Raw genomic sequence first — 17,614 nt, 5'->3', positions numbered from 1 at the left:
AAGTTTAGTCTAAGTAGACTAAAATGTTGCTAATGGGATTCAAACATTAAACCAATAGGTAGTATATTTGTTCCTTCGTTGCATTGTGTAGCGTATGGTGTAGTCTCCACAAGCTCCTCCCTTGATTAAAATATTGACTTCCTCTTTGGAGTTTTAGCCGTGACAAACTAGCTCCACTCCTTGGTCTTCAAGAGCCAAAATGTTCTTCATGGGATTTGAACTCGTGCCTTCTAGCATAGACAATCTGGCTCTTGTCTATTGGATCACACATACTCATATGTATAGTGGAAGCAAATGATTTACAAGTCTCATGACATAATGGACTCTATAACACAATAATTCGAACCAATCTAATGTCATGAACTTGACTTCCGGGTCAACTAGCTACACTCTAAAAATAAAATAGGGGATTTCTAAAAATACAATTTGGCTCATCAAAACTATTACAATTTTATTCCTAACAGTTCCCTTGATTTTAGTTGGTAGCTTCGCTACCTTTGACTAGTATAATTTCTTTAATTGATCTTGACCCGTACCATGAGTAGTATAATAGCTCTCAAGGTAAAATGGTGAGATGGGTATGTATTATATATATATATAGGGTTGACTTCATGTGAGACAACACCTTCCCGTGAGACGGTGAGACACAACGTGAGTGCACACAGTCTACTTTATAAATGCACACACTCTAAACTGTGTGCACTCATGTTGGGCTAAGTGCACACACTCTAGGCTGTGTGCATCCGCGTAGTAAACTGTGTGCATTCACGTTGTGTCTCACCGTCTCACGGGAAGGTGTTTTCTCATTTGATTGTAAATCATAATATATATATATATATATATATATATACACACACGTGCGGTTGATCTTTTCAAGTGCAGTTATGCGGTGAGAGGGGAACCATTGATTTAAAAAAATGTGGTGGCAATTTGGTCATTTTCCATATGTGTCAAACTTAAGGAGAGTAGGGTTTGTGTGTAGGACTTGTGCTTAAGGTGCATGGTTTCTGTGCTAAAAGTGCGTCACGTATGCAGTTGAGAACTTAAGGTGCGTAAGTTTTGTGCTTAAGGTGCGTGATTTTCCTTCTTAAGGTGCGTGGTTTCTGTGCTTAAGGTGTGTCAATTGTGAAAACTTAAGTGCATCGGTCTAAAGCTTTAGGTGTGTGGTTTTCCTAAAGCACCAGAAAGAGTAAAAGATTGAGTATAGGTTAAGTACAAGATTACAAGATTGAGTATAGAATTGAGTAACACCAGAAAGAATGGTGAAAGAAAGTAACACCAGAAAGAGTACAAGATTGGGCATACTAATAGCTTTCTGGCGAAATTATGGGGCTTTCGTGAAGGCCTTGTTCTTGTAAAAAATCATGGGTTCGGTCATGTTATCGCTGAATCTGACTCTGAAGCCTTAGTGAAAGTCCTTGGTTCGGGTTCTGATATAGGCCCCCATGATTCCGTGATTATTTCTGACTGCAAACCGTTGACTCGACAGTTTCAAGAGTGCAAGATAATACATGTTCTCCGAGAAGGAAATCAATGTGCAGACTTTCTTGCAAACCTTGGACAAGACTCTAATTGGGGTACGACAATTTTGGAACATCCTCCTGAAGGTCTGAATTTTCTTCTTGCTCAGGATGTACGAGGTGCTTCCTATAGTAGGCGGCACTAATCTTCGGGACCCCTAAGGTCTCTTTCTCCCACCAAAAAAAAAAAAAAGAAAGAGTACAAGATTGAGTATAAGTTCGAGTACTAGTTGTTATACATGTGTTTTTTTTATGTATTATGTGTGTGTGTGTGTGTGTGTGTGTGTGTATGTATGTGTATATATATATATATATATATATTTATATGATCAAGTGTGGCAGCGCCTTAACGTGCGGTCAGTGCGGCCGCACCACTATGTATACAAATGTACACCACTCAATGTTAGAAAATACACCACACAAATATGCACCATTAGGTATGCATCACCAAAAAACACAACGCTAGGTATGCAAATATACACCACACAGTGTTAGGAAATGCACCATTAGGGGTAGGGAAGTTATGATGCATTATTTTGAGTGTGTGGTGTGTTTTTTGGTGTTTTTGTGTATTTCCATTGTGGTGCATTTTCTAACATTGAGTGGTGTATATTTGTATACATAGTGGTGTGAACCCCACCGACCGCACGGGAAGGCACAGTCACATTTGAACAGAATTCTATATATATATATATATGAATTCAGTTCCCGTGCAGTGGGGTGTTTCCCATGCAGTTGTGTGGTAGCTTTAGGTGCGTAATTTTCTTCTTAAGGTGTGTGATTTGTATGCTTAAGGTGCATGAGTGTTGAAACTTAAGGTGAGTGAATCTAAAGCTTAAGGTGCGTTGTTTTCCTTTTTAAGGTGAGTTACTTTCCTTTTTAAGGTGCGTGATATGTATATGCTTAAGGTGCGTGAGTTGTTGTAACTTAAGATGCGTCATTTTAAAACCTTAGGTGTGTGGTTTGTGTTCTTAAGTTGTGTGGCTTGTGTACTTAAAGTGCGTGATTTTTGTACTTATGGTGCGCATTGTGTTCTCAACTGAAGGTGCACCATTTAAAAACTTTAGGTGCGTGGTTTGTGTATTTAAGGTGAATCGTTTTAATGCTTAAGGTGAGTTCCGCACAACCGCACGGGAAGATATAACCGCACCTGAACCCTTCTATATATATATATATATATATATATATCATTGTTATTCAAGCATCTATGACTCATGACTTCGAAAGAAACTTTTGAATTAATAATCGAATGCGATATAGTTGTATTAGAATACTAAAGCTTTTATTTATTTTGTTTTAAATCATATGTTTCATTATTTATTAGTGGCTCTCTTTATTATCTCTATATTTAATTTGGTAGAGAAGTGCTAACAGATGTACTAATCTATTGAGCTCACTCGCGCGTTTCATGTTTTCAAATTAGTTTGTTGATCAATGTTAAGAAAAGGAAAGTCACATTTTGGGGTTGAAGGTGAAGTCAGACTCTACGATATTAGCCTAGTGTTTTGGGATATGGTAGACCTCGTTTTGGTCTTTTTGTGAAATATTAGTGTTTGTACTATGATCTTAGACTCTATGTTGTAAATATAGACTACGTTTCAATGCTTAACTGTGCATTTATTACTTCTAATTAAGTTATCGTTAGGAGAAGGAACTTCAAGACAAAGTAGTCTTTTGGTTTATTTTGTAGATGATATATTTGTTTAGCAGGCCTTGTATTATAACGATTATAATTGTCGTAGTAATATGGTCGGGTTACGCTATGTTTTCGGGGCATGATAGATTTGGTATCAGAGCCAGGTTTGAATTTGATTGTCTACCTAAGTATAGATTGATTCCTAATAAAAAATAAATGAAAATATTTAAGCTTGTAAAGAAATTTGTGTTCTAATCTGGAACGTGATGGGGTCATTTGTAAACCTTAGGTATTTGATGTACTGAATAGTTTTTATTAGTATTGGTTTTGTCATATTTGATTGTTTGTTCTTTCAGCAAGTTAGGCAATCCATGGATAGAGGTCGTAGAGGATCCTCAGGTGGGAGGAAGAGGAGGGCAAGCAAGGCAATCAAGAGGTCGTCTAGTTAATAGGCTGGTTCAAGGTACTCGAGATGTACCAGTTGATGAAGTTCCACCTTTGGGTATTCCTTTACCTCAAGTTACCCCTCAAGCTGCGCCTCAAACAACTATAGCCCAAAAGATCAACTATATCAAACTACGAGACCAACTAGAGGTGGTCATGAGGATTAACCTATGGTTACGGTCACTTACGTACTATACCATGAACTAGGCTCAATACGCTAACCTGTCTACCTAGTTGATAGGATAGCTTGCCATGATGCCTATATACTACTTTTCTCTTCCAATCGGAGCATGCCACCTTAGAGCCTCGTGTTACAAATAACCATAGCACTAGCCTAGATGCTTAGAGCATCCATACCAATTGTTTTTTTTGCACAATATTTAAGAAGCCAAGTAGGAGAGGGAGGAGGGAGAGAGAAGAAGAAGAAGAAGAAAAGAAAAAGTTGTTCTCTGACGCAAAAATAAATAAATAAATAAATAAAGATAGTGCCTAATGCGCCTGTAGTGCACGCGCCCAACTGAGCGCTGTATGTGCACGGGTGTCGGAATGTACAAAGCAGTACGTAGAGGAAGATGGAATGGAACTATGTTGTATTGATTAATGAGAACTGAAGCTTACAGAATGAATATATGAACTCTCTCTTAACAGTGAAGGCTTATGGCCCTTTTATACACTACACAGAGAAGCTACCTACATGTAATGTCACTAATACCCTCACTATTACTACTGTAGGTATATCTATATCCTTTAACACCCCCCATAAGTTGGAGCATGCAATGCTTTGTATGTCCAGCTTAGAATGAAACAGAGAAAGAGAGTGTAAGGGAGGACTCTGGCCTTGAGAAGACTGAATGAGAGTGCCATGTTAGCATGCCCTCAAACAAATCCAAAAAATCAGTGTTATCATCTGCACATTCATTTACACACTTTACTCTTTGAATGAGAACGTTCACTTCTGGGAACAAAATCAGGCACCTGACATGCCGATACACTGCTGCAAAATGAAGGGCATCAAGTTCTATAACAAGTTTTTCTTTTCTCATGTCATCATACAAATCCGAAACCTCATTTGATGTCCGGATGAAATCAGAATGCACCAAATTCAGTGAACAACTCCTTGAGCTTGTCATCATCAATACTGTCATCCAAATTGTTTTGACATACACCTCATCAACAGAATTGCCATTAATTCTTGTGGCATGTCTAATTCTGTTCAAATCATCAGGAGCAAGTCCCACAAATGCACGATCTTGTCCACCTAACTGCCCATGCACCCTGTTATGCCTGCCTTTTGGTCACCATTTCCATTCTCTTGCCCACTATTATCCTCAGGTCTAGGCAGTAAGAACTCAGTTAAGCCAAGAGACCAACCCACAATAGTAAACCAATATCGAAAGAGAGACTTGATTGTTGTTAGCAATTTAAAATGCTCAATGGCAAAAGGAATGCAGATTTTAAAGAGAAGCATGTCAGTAGGAATTTCAGTAAATGGATTTGACACAGAAATATCAAGAGGAAGAAACACCCCATTCAAAACCGAATTACTCAAAAAATCATTGTCCATTGCACAAGCTTGGGACACATTCATGTCACATATTAACAAGCACCACATTACCTCACCAGTACTAAAGACCGGCCTAACTTCTCGCAGAAGACAAACTAATTCAGCCAAAACATACTTTTCCATCTACTGCAAGTTATTAAAATAACGCTCCACATGTATATCAAACTCTTAGCCATTCCTAAGAAATGCCAAAGTATTATCCACTGAATTTGACACAATGTCCTTATGCCTATAGCACAAACCAGACCTCAGAACATCCTTATTTGCAATCTCTTCGCTATAAGTACAAGCCACTATTTTCTTGATTGCACTCTTGAAAATTGCATCCAAATTGCTCAGTATGAGCTCCTCTAGCTGAGATTCTATGAGATCACTCCACTCTGCATCACTGAACTCTTCAGTGACTTCAGGTTCCTCTTTAGGCCGGCTTGTATAAACTTCTAATGACTTACCAAAGAAGAGACCAGACCTAATCATAGTAGTCGTCTCTTTCTTTTTCACTTTCACATTAACATCATCACCTTCCTTGGCTTTTGCATTACCAGTTTTACTCACAGGAAACAACACAGCCATATCCGTTAGTTTATCAAAAAACTCTTCAAATAAGTTTGCAAAAGTTTTACAATCACTGGACTCAGCAGCCTCCGTTGATTATTCAACAAAGGTATCCTCTACTGTCTCAGATGAATATTTGGATTGAGTATTAAAGATATACTGATTACCAGTGTTAATGATCTCAGCATACTCTGCACATGCTTCTTCGATGTTCGCAGTTGCGGCCTCAATCACAGATCGAAGCTCTCCAATTCGGTTCCTCAGATTCGAGATTCTTCGCTCTCATTGCGATTTTTCAGAAACAAAGTCACGAATCAGAGTTAGAAACTCCTTCTTCTTCCTCGTTCGCCACTGCGGCGACGATACAACGACTACGAGCTTTGCGCTCGAGCTTTTCCCGGATCTGCTCCGGGTGAAAATTGTAAACAGAGAACTGATGAGCACTTTGCTCAAACTCTGAATACAAACTGAATCAAATAGGGGATTAATGAGCTTTGCGCTCGATCCCTTCACGGATCTGCTCCATGGAGTACGATTGAAGACGGCAAACTGAGGATTAACGAGCACTTTGCTCGAAATCTCCACGGATCTGCTCCGTGAACTGCCGTCTATGCTTGATTGGATGAGCACTGCGCTCGGATTGAAAGGTGAACTTACTCCTCTACGGAGTGAAGATCCTTTGCGAATCTCTCGCCGGAGACGAATGCGGCGCAGCTCAGCGTGACTTGCCGGTGCCGGAAGCTGCGACGGTATAACTCCCTCACCGACGAGCTCTGATACCATGTTGGAATGTACAAAGCAGTACATAGAAGAAGATGGAATGGAACTATGTTGTATTGATTAATGAGAACTGAAGCTTACAGAATGAATATATAACTCTCCCTTAACAGTGAAGGCTTATGGCCCTTTTATACACTACACAGAGAAGCTAACTACATGTAATGTCACTAATACCCTCACTATTACTACTGTAGGTATATCCTCCAACAGCGGGGCCCACAAAAATTGGAAAAAATAAGAAAAAGTTCCTCCGTTGTTTCTCTCCTGAGGCCCACAAAAAACATTATCTTGCAGGAGTTTAAAATACATTCTCTTTCTTTCTTCTCTATCCTCCACCTCATATTGGACCCCACAAAAAACAATTGGTGTGGATGCTCTTAGTATAAATAGCATCCACTGACATATTAGGAGACCAACTTTTACACACATTGCTCTCCGGTTAGATTACTCTATCCACTCGGCAACTACTTTTACAATCAATACATTTTCATCTTTTTAATCCCTTATCTTGCAATGTAACTCTGCCTTCTTCAATCTAATTTACTCTTACTAAAAGTAACTAGAATTTTACTCAAATACACCATTTTTCCAATTTCTTCACTCTTTCAGGTGGCGTGTTACTGCGTTAGAGATGGTACTAACAACTCCATTCATCAATCAATATTTTAAATATTTGTTTCCTTTCCATGACACCTAACTCAAAGCTTAAATCGCTTAGGAAAAGCGCTTCTTTCATTCATCAATTTCATCGCTCTCTGTAATCCCACTTCCCCAGTCCTAGACTCATCGTATACTCCGCACCAAGAGAGGCACAATGAGATGACAGCGGAGAGCACGTAGAGAAGAAAAGGAAAACAAATGGCTTCGAAGGAAAACGCTGTTTCTTCGTATAATTTGTTAATTGCAAGCATGTTTCTTCTCTTTGGTATCTTTAATTTGTTGTTTCTATTGCAATGCAAATATTAGATGTTACAGGGTAACCACATTTTTGGATGTTTAATTGTTGGGTGAATTATTTGTGGAAACTTAGAGTAAAGATATAGGCGTGTTTGGTAAATGGCTGTTGGTTGATTGGGTTGGCTGTTTGGGTTAGAAAGTATGATTTGTTAATAACATTAGCTGATTGTAAAAAGTTGTTTGATAGATTAGTTGTTAGCTGATAGCTGTTTGGTATAATTTTTTTCTTAAAAAGCTAATTGAAAAGGCTACTTTGAGTAGACTTTTGAATTTTAGTATTTTAGAGTTACAAAAAGCTTATTAACCAAACAATTAATAGTGGTCAAATAAGTCAAAATTGGTTGATAGGCTGATTATTTACCAAAGGACTATAATGAAAAATGGTACATCAATTATTTCTCCAAACTTGTGTTTCATCGATATAGATATAATTGATGTTTGTTGTTTGCAGGTCTCGAATCAAAGCATCAACAGGAATTGCAAAACTTGAGTGTTGTGACACAGCCCTGGAAAACAGTGAAGTTTTTCATTTTGGTTGTACTACAGTACCTGAGGCAGTGGTTCACATATGTTTTGTCACATGCTCATGCTGTATGGCTTACACTTTTGAGTGGAATAGCTGTGTTTGCTGTATGCAGGCTTACACTTATGCAGCATTATTTAGCACAAGTGTTTGAGTATGCTCAATTTGGATTATGGTGGGTGGCCCTTGGTGTTGCATCATCTATTGGATTTGGTAAGGCTAAATATATAGTTTCCTTTTCTTTAATTTCTTGCTTCATTTTGGGGATCGGAGATGGATTGTTGTTGGACTGAGGCAAGTAAAGGATTAAGTCCTCAATTGGTGATTAGGAGATTATTAGGTGGAGGCCGATGAATGGTCAAGTCCAACACCCTACCTTTGGTATATAAAGAAATAAAGTTGCGCTTTATGAGCTATAGATTTTGGCCTAGTGGTAAGCACTTGATCCTATCAAGTAGGAGCCAAGTCCAACAATTGGTGGTTAAGGAATTGTTAGGCGGAGGCCGATGAAGAGCCAAGTCCAGCACTCTGCCTCTTGGTATATAAAGAAATAAAGTTGCCAAGTCCAACATTTGGTGGTTAAGGAATTGTTAGGCGGAGGCCGATGAAGGGCCAAGTCGCACTCTGCCTCTCGGTATATAAAGAAATAAAGTTGCGCTTTTGTTATGAGATAACTTTTGGCGTAGTGGTAAGCCCTTATCCTAAGAAGTAATTTTTGGCGGGAGCCGGTAAAGTGCAATTAAAACGGACAGGTGCTGAGAGGGGAATTGTTGGGCAGAGACTAGTAAAGGTCAAGTCCAACAATTGGTGGCTTTAGGCGAATCTCCTACTGGCTTGGTATGCTTCAATTCTCTGTCTGATATGATTTTGGGCTTGTGTGCAGGGTCAGGTTTGCACACATTTGTTCTGTATTTAGGTCCTCACATTGCTATGTTCACTATAAAAGCAATGAAGTGTGGGCGAGTCGACTTAAAAACTGCTCCATATGATACAATGCAGTTTAACAGAAGCCCTTCATGGATGAGCAAGAATTGTTCAGAGTTTGGGCCTCCATTATATTATCATTCGGTTCCACTCACCAGTATATTACAGCAGGTGCAATTAGAATCCATTTTGCGGGGAATTGGGACAACCCTGGGAGAGATTCCTTCATATTTTGTTTCAAGAGCAGGTTAGTATGTAACTATGTACACAGTACAAATGGATTATTATCAAAACTACTTAAGACTTTCTTTCACTTGATATTATATCACTTATCTTTTGCAGCAAGCAATTCAGGCATTGAAGTTGAAGATTTGGAAATGTCCTCCACTGAAGAAGATGCTGGATTTCTAGTTACTCGTATAAACAAAATCAAGCACTGGTTTCTTTCACATGCACAAAATATGAACCTGCTCACAATCCTAATCCTGGCTACAGTTAGTGATTCTCAACTCTATATATTTTTATTTTCATCTTTGTTCATGGTACGTGTTGATTAGAGATGTTACTATCAAGTGCTTACCACTTACGGCAAAAGTGCTATAGCTAGTTGCAAAGGAACAACTTTATTTCCTTATACCCTCACATGTTTTCGTGACGCGAGATGTTGGACGTCCTTTACCGGACTCGGCCCAACAATTCCCTAGTCACTAGGTGCTGGATTTGGCCCTTTACCAACTACGATCTAACAATTTCCCAACCACCTGGTGCAGGACTTGGCCCTTTACTGACCTCCGGCCAACAATTTCCCAGTCACCTGGTGCAGGGCTTGGTCCTTTACTGGCCTCCGTCCAGCAATCCCCCTCCTAACACCAACCAATCTTAAATGTTATTGAGACTCAAACCTATGGCATGGCTCGGACATTACTTATTAAAATCAAACGCTTACCACTCACGTCAAAAGTTATAGCTAGTAGCGAAAGCGTAACATTATTTCCTTATACCATCATACATTTTCGAAATGCCGGGTGTTAAACTTGACCTTTTACTGGCCTCCACTCAACAATTCCCAGTCACCTGGTGTTAGACTTGGCCTTTATCGGTCTCCGTCCAACAAGAGGATACTAGAGAGAGTGGCCATGAGATGATGAAAGAGGATATATTTTTACATGCAATAGACTGAAATTAAAGTAAGGCTCGATAAGCAGATTCACCAAAATCACTAATTTGACGTAAACATTGGCTTGTGCTAATTATCAAGGGACCAATTTGTAAAGTTCCCTATAACCTAGACTATGATGGAGCTCGGATTTCCAATTATAGGGGTTGAATAGCAAATTATTATGCACAACTTGTAGGAAGATATTATAGCTATAGGGGAGAAATAATATGACTGATAGAACAAGATCGAGTTCTATTTATAGGAATAGATTTATGCAAGCTTTGTCCTATTCGGACAAGCTAAGGTAAGTACATGCAAGATTCCAGACAAGAATCTAATTCATATTCCTTCTACACCCTTCTTATCTTAGACGACATATTAGGAATACTCCTTAAGATTCCCATGCATCTTGGGAAGTTGTTATTGCATGGATCAGACTACAAATAAAAAGTACATTATTTATTTATTTGTATATATAAAGTACATTATTTAAATATTGAAAGTAAATTATTTTGTATACTATTACATGATATACATTCAATATATAAATAATGTATTTTTAATATATTAAAAGTTTACCTTATATACAAAAAAAGTACATTATTTGAATACTCAAAGTTTATTATATTGTATAATGTACCTTCAGTACACAAATAATATATTTTTATTATATTAAAAAAATATTTTTTTACTGATTTCAAAAAATATGTAATTTTTATATATGGTCCACACAGAGCTATGTGAACCAAAAAATTTCCATGCATCTTGGCCTCATCTTCTAGGTTTTACTGGCCAAATTCCCTTTTTCTTCGCCCATTTCACTGATTGATTTGATCCCAAAATCCTTAGCCTCATCACACTAAAAATGCAATTTTTTCCATTTTTAAAATCTGAATGAGAAAAGAGAAAGAATATACAAGGAGCTGAGCTGAGGAAGATTTTCATTTCATTTTTCCTGACTTGGGTTTTTTTCATATCTGTATTTCATATATTAGTATAGGTGGGTTAAGAATGTGGTGGACTGGTGGTGTTAATTGTTTGTAGTTATCTTCAAGCTAAGCTACTTCGTGTCTTAATTAAGCTTATTATTTTTGGTGTTGATTAATTTATATTAGGTGCCTAATCCGCTATTTGACATGGCTGGTGTAATGTGTGGACAATTTGGCATTCCTTTCTGGAAGTTCTTTATTGCTACTTTGGTTGGAAAGGGTATCATTAAAACTTATATGCAGGTAAAGTATGAGTTTCTGCTTCAATTTCTTTTCCTTACTACATTTAAATACTCTCTCCATCCCATTTTATTTGTCTTACTTTCCTTTTTAATTTGTCCCAAAATAGTGTCCTCTTTTCAATATTGAACATAAGAGTTAATTACCGATTTAGTCCTTCAACTATTGGGATTTCACAACTTTGATCCTCGACAATTTTTCTTGTCCAATTAAGTCCTCGACTTCGAAAAAATAACCAATTTGATCCTTCGTTTATTTTACCATCTGATATCCGTTAAATCAGGACCAAATTGGTAATTTTCACTATAGTCAAGGGACCATTTCAGTCAAAATTAATTACTGAAATAGTCGTTGACTATAGCAAAATTACTAATTTGGTTCCGATTTAACGGCTGTTTAATACCAAAATAATCGGAGGACCAAATTGGTTAATTTTTTCAAAGTCGATGACTTAATTGGGCAAGAAAAATTGTCGAGGACCACTTTGGTGAAATCCCAATAGTCGAGGGACCAAATCGGTAAATAACTCTTGAACATAACTATTATTCTACATTTCTTTAATGTATCCCACTTTTTAAAATTTCTAGACAATTAATGAGATAAGTACAATTGTACTTTGTACAAATGACACATACTCACATACTTTGTTGGGTGTCGGCCAAGTTGGTCGAGTTCAATCCTACTCGATTCCAGGCATAACGTTGTTATAATGTAGTATTGTCCACAGCTATGCCACTTGACCACAAGGCCTTTGGCGATTCATCATACTTTTAAAAGGCAAAATTAGGAAGTTAGTAAATTTGTTTAGTTACATTAAAAATAGTGTAAAAAGTAAATGTGACAAGGAATTAGAGACTTGGGAGTAATTGTTAATTATTATCGAAGACCTAATACTAGTTAGTTATCCAAATTTCGATAATTTCAGTGGTTTTATATATCATCTGATCTGGAGATCTGATTATTTGCAGACAGTTTTTGTTATATTAGTGTGCAATAATCAGCTGCTGGAATGGAGTGAAAATGAGTTGATGTGGGTCCGTAGCTCTGTACCTGGAGTTGATTCCATCCTATCAAAACTCGTAGCCAAGCTTCATTCCATGAAGGACCGTTACATGACAACCAAACTTCATGCGTCTTCAAATAATGTTAAGGTTGCTTATATATGTCTAGCTAATTATATTATCCATTATAATATCATGCATATATGCATATTCTTAGTTTGTTTTGCATTATATTGACAGGGGAGCCATTGGGAGTACTACTCCCTTGCTTCTGCATGGAATGCTGTTGTATGCATCATGATATTCAACTTTTTGGCTAAGATTTTGAATGCAACTGCACAACGCCATCTCAGAAAACAGCAAGAGAAGGAATTGGCTGCTTTGAAGCTGAAGTTGCTTGGATAAATTTGATGGATACTAGCTTCTTGGACTGGTCAAATAATATTAGTGTGTTTGGTAAACAATTTTTTTTTCATGGCAATAAACTGAAAATGAAAAAGTTACTTTGAGTAGCTTATTGATATTAGGGTATTACATTTTTGTTTTAAAAGTTTAATTTATTTTTAATAGTTGTTCGTTATTGTAGTTAGGGTGGGCGTTTTGGTTCGGGTTATTCGAGCCGAGCTGAAACCTAGCCGAACGACTTGGTTTTGGTTTATTATAAAAATTGATCGGTTCTATATTTTATAAACCTAATGGTTTCAGTTCAGTTCAATTAAAAACCGAATGATTTATATGTGTGTGTCCAGGGTCAAGTGCAAAGGAGTTTCCTGGTGAAGAATACATATAAATCTCAACCATTAATTTTGTCCAGATCTACTGATTTTTTTTTAATTATACTTCAAAACAAAAAAAAAAACAAAAAACAAAAAACAAAACAAAAACAAAAAAAAAAAAAAAAACAAAACAAAAACAAAAAAAAAAAAAAAAACAAAACAAAAACAAAAAAAAAAAAAAAAACAAAACAAAAACAAAAAAAAAAAAAAAAACAAAACAAAAACAAAAAAAAAAAAAAAAACAAAACAAAAACAAAAAAAAAAAAAAAAACAAAACAAAAACAAAAAAAAAAAAAAAAACAAAACAAAAACAAAAAAAAAAAAAAAAACAAAACAAAAACAAAAAAAAAAAAAAAAACAAAACAAAAACAAAAAAAAAAAAAAAAACAAAACAAAAACAAAAAAAAAAAAAAAAACAAAACAAAAACAAAAAAAAAAAAAAAAACAAAACAAAAACAAAAAAAAAAAAAAAAACAAAACAAAAACAAAAAAAAAAAAAAAAACAAAACAAAAACAAAAAAAAAAAAAAAAACAAAACAAAAACAAAAAAAAAAAAAAAAACAAAACAAAAACAAAAAAAAAAAAAAAAACAAAAAACAAAAAACAAAACAAAAACAAAAAAAAAAAAAAGGACTTAAGGCGCAAAGGTGTACATTCTAAGGCACAAAAATATATATGTACTCAAAAAAGGCACAAAAATAAGCAATCGAAATATTTTCTTGAACAATTTTGGAGATACACAACTTTTTACAAGAATATCAGAGCATATATAGTTTCAATATTATATCCATAGCAACATAGATAACAATCACAATTAACATTTGAGTTTGAAAATTCAAAAAGGGTAGAGAAAAGCACACAAGACTTCAACAATCAAGACAAGATTATAAAGAAATTTGCTCTTAATGGACTTGCAGTAGCTTCTTGAGGAATCGTCTGGCATCGTAACACTTCAACAATAATCTTGAATTACACTCAAAGAAGGAAAAATGTTTCCATCCAGACTGATCGATTTTACGAAGATCCCATTCGATTCCCGAAGCTCGTAGCATTGGTTCGGATAAACCCCAATTGAGTGCTTCTTCTGCCCTAATAGTGCCTATACCTTCAACTTGTTCTAAAAAAATGGGATTCTGTATAATAAGTTTTTGATATTCAGCAACCCCTGTTAAAAAATAATTGCAAAAATCCAAACATTTATCTATCCAGCCATGGGGTAGATCAGCAGCTACTCCCCCGATACGAAAAAATTGTTATCTGCTAAAAACTACGGTAGAGCGGTTTATGAATGTCTTCGCGGTGGACTTGATTTTACCAAAGATGATGAGAACGTAAACTCACAACTATTTATGCGTTGGAGAGACCGTTTCTTATTTTGTGCCGAAGCACTTTATAAAGCACAGGCTGAAACAGGTGAAATCAAAGGACATTACTTGAATGCTACTACAGGTACATGTTGGTTAACCGTATTCTGAAACACGGAAAAAAATCATTGGCTTATCAAATTATCTATCGAGCCGTGAAAAAGATTCAACAAAAAACAGAAACAAATCCACTATCCGTTTTACGTCAAGCAATACGTGGAGTTACTCCCAATATAACAGTAAAAGCAAGACGTGTAGGTGGATTGACTCATCAAGTTAGACCAGTGAAGAGAGAGCTAACGCTACCTTACAAGATCAAGCTCAAAAGACTACAACATTCAACTAGAAGTCCTACGCCGAGTCTTATAATTGGAGATTATGAACAATCTTGTGTTCAAACAATCTTTTCTCTATTAGAATTATTAGTAGAAAGGGGCGGAGTAACAAGTGTTGCTTGTGAAAAACCTCGAGGAATATGGTCTTGCTTAGCTTTGTGATCTAGGCACAATTGCTCATCTGCACTAAGGGGTTTAGTGCAATCCGGAGAAGAGCGGATGTAGGCTGAGTTTTGACCGAACCAGTGAAAACGACCTTCAGGAAATGCTAGCTGTCGATGAGAATTTGCATAACTTTCCTGCCTCAAAGAGCCATCTCGATAAGCCCCAGCAACAACCAGAAAATCAACATATACCCCCACCCCAAGCACTCCATATTGAAAGTGAGTTGGGCAGTGAAGATATATAGCCCATCAACTGCTGAAAGCCGAGGCTCTGATCTCGTCCAGCAATTAATGTATATAGTCAAAGTTGAGTGATTCAGATCCATCCTTCTAACTCCTCCAGCTACTATGGGTGTTGTATCTACTTCTACAAGCAGTATGTAATAGAAACCAGAGCGAGAAGAAGCCACAACAGCAAGCATTAAAAACTCCCGGAATTGATATATGGATCATCCATGGCACAAAGCCATGCTATATTTAATTTCAGAGTCTTCTTGAGGCTACCAGGCAAAATTTACAGATGCTGCTGAGGCTACTCAACTGAATTGGAAGAAAAGGCTAAAGAGAAGTGGTAGTCCAAGCTAGAACTGATTCGTTTTTGCCGGAAAAAAAAAAAACAAAAACAAAAAATTGACCTGAGAAAAAATTATCATTGTTTTGAATGAGTAGGAGTGTAGCTAAGAAAGGAGCAAGAAGAATGTGAAGTTTGAATCTTTCTTCTGTATTTTTGGGGTTAGGATAGTGAAGGCTGGTTTTTCTTCTCTTTTAGGAGGGCTGAAATAGAAGTTTTCTTTTCAACATAAATATATGTATGTATTGGAAGATGTATGATGTGATGATGTGTAGCTCATCATATTAATTAATTAATGGCTTAATGTTAAATCTGAATTTCTCTTTTCTGCCTGATTTTTTTATGTAATCTTTTAGTGATGATGTTGCCATGTTGTAATGCCTGTCCTGGGACAACTTGTCTTCTAGGTTCAATTCCTTATTGGATCGATGTGCCATCGCAATTATTGTTGCTTTGTTATGGGGCATATATATATAATATTATAATTGTTGTGTAGGCAACAATAATTGCCTACCCTATACACAATTGTTCATCAGCAGATAATGTTAAATATCGGTGTGTACAAGGGATCTTTCACTTTAACATAATATTTACACTGTTATTGCTAAGTTTTGAACCTTGATCTCTTCTGACAAATACTGTCTGTTAAACCACTAAGCTAAGTCAATACGGGCAAAATACATGCTTTCTTGATTATATTCGGCATTATGAATATACTACTTCTTGCCGTATCTGGTGCAATTCTAAAATGCTTTTCAATTGTACTCCATGCATAAAAATTTACTACCTCCGTCCCATTTTGGTTGTCTGGTTCAATTCGTTTAAGGAGGCTTGATTGAAATTATTTTTAATTTAATTTTTAATAATATTAAATTTAACATTAATATATAAAATTTATATATTTAGAAATTACATTAAAAGTACTATTCAACACAAAAAATTAAATTTAAAAATAATACTCATTATTAAAGAAAATAAGCAATGAAGAAAGAGTTGGTTTGACCAATTAATAGTAAATAGGACAAGTAAAATGAGACCGAGGGAGTACTTTTTAATTCTAATGTGTTTATTGATTATTAATTTTGCGGAACTCTTTTTTTTTCTTTTTATTACATCAAATTAATACATATTATACGATATTTTAAAGAGTTAATTCCATTTTTGGTCCTAGATTTATAAGTGACATTCCACTTTTAGTCCTCTTTTATCAAAACATCCACATTTGGTCCTAGTATTATTGTGGCATGACCATTTTTGGTCCTCCGTCAACAAAATTGTTGAAATGTCGTTAAATACAATGGTTTTTCAATCATTTTTATACAAAGTAAGTTATTCCCGCTATATTTTTATGTTTATTTTTTTGAAAAAATCTGTAATTGAAGACTGAAATGCCTTTGTATTTAACGACATTTCAACAATTTTGTTGACGGATGACCAAAAATGGTCATGCCATAATAATACTAGGACCAAATGTGGATGTTTTGATAAAATAGGACTAAAAGTGGAATGACACCTATAAATCTAGGATCAAAAATGGAATTAACTCTATTTTAAAAGTATTCCAATAATATTTTCTATTTTAGTTTAAAGAATTTTGTCATATATCATTACTATTATTCTCTAAAATATACTTGCCAAATAAATTTAAGAAAAATTTTTATTTTGAAAGTATGGTACTTGCCAAATACTGTCTCATTTTATCCGTCATACTTATTATTCATTCGTCAAACCAACTCTTTCTTCTTTGTTTATTTTCTTTATTATTTTTTACTTATTTTTTAAATTTGATTTTTTTTTGTGGTTAATAGTAATTTTAATATAGTTTCTAAATATATAAATTTTGTATATTAATAATAAACTTAATATTATAAAAATTGAATTAAAAATAACTTCAGTTAAGCCTCGTTACACATAAAATAAAATAGAACGGAGGGAGTATTATATAAAAATTTCTGGTATACATACATGAGGGCTACATGTGTTGGATCTCTTGATTTGAATTGCCTCCCTAGCTTTAGTGCTAATGAGTGATATCATTGTCACAATCTCACCATAGCAAGCTTCACATGAAGCAGCAGAGTTGTAGACTGTGTGAGGTGATAAGCCATAAAT

General features: G+C 35.6%; 1 protein-coding gene and 1 long non-coding RNA gene across 2 annotated transcripts; one reads left to right on the top strand and one right to left on the bottom strand.

Annotated features, from left to right (window-relative positions):
- Nucleotides 1–7,265: 7,265 nt before the first annotated feature.
- LOC116017211 (vacuole membrane protein KMS1-like) lies at nt 7,266–12,983 on the top strand. Its single transcript, XM_031257748.1, has 7 exons — nt 7,266–7,406; nt 7,908–8,192; nt 8,863–9,150; nt 9,246–9,397; nt 11,178–11,294; nt 12,260–12,442; nt 12,533–12,983. The coding sequence occupies exons 1-7, from the start codon at nt 7,358–7,360 to the stop codon at nt 12,695–12,697; spliced, it is 1,239 nt and encodes a 412-aa protein (XP_031113608.1). The 5' UTR covers nt 7,266–7,357; the 3' UTR covers nt 12,698–12,983.
- Nucleotides 12,984–14,422: 1,439 nt separating this feature from the next.
- On the bottom strand, nt 14,423–17,577 carry LOC116015566. Its single transcript, XR_004097649.1, has 2 exons — nt 17,468–17,577; nt 14,423–15,518 (listed from the first exon to the last, which is right to left on the bottom strand). It is a non-coding gene; the product is annotated as an uncharacterized LOC116015566 (long non-coding RNA).
- Nucleotides 17,578–17,614: the final 37 nt, after the last annotated feature.

This window comes from Ipomoea triloba, chromosome 4 (genome assembly GCF_003576645.1).
Source record: "Ipomoea triloba cultivar NCNSP0323 chromosome 4, ASM357664v1".
Taxonomy (NCBI): domain Eukaryota; kingdom Viridiplantae; phylum Streptophyta; class Magnoliopsida; order Solanales; family Convolvulaceae; genus Ipomoea; species Ipomoea triloba.
The sequence above is the reverse complement of the archived record's forward strand: the minus strand, read 5'-3'. Positions and strand labels throughout refer to the sequence as shown.

Excerpts from the sequence above, each read along its gene's own strand:
- LOC116017211 (XM_031257748.1), top strand. The coding sequence starts at position 7,358 with ATGGCTTCGAAGGAAAACGCTGTTTCTTCGTATAATTTGTTAATTGCA. Across the intron at positions 9,151-9,245 it reads ATATTTTGTTTCAAGAGCAG|CAAGCAATTCAGGCATTGAA; the intron begins GTTAGTATGTAA and ends TATCTTTTGCAG. Across the intron at positions 12,443-12,532 it reads CGTCTTCAAATAATGTTAAG|GGGAGCCATTGGGAGTACTA; the intron begins GTTGCTTATATA and ends TTATATTGACAG.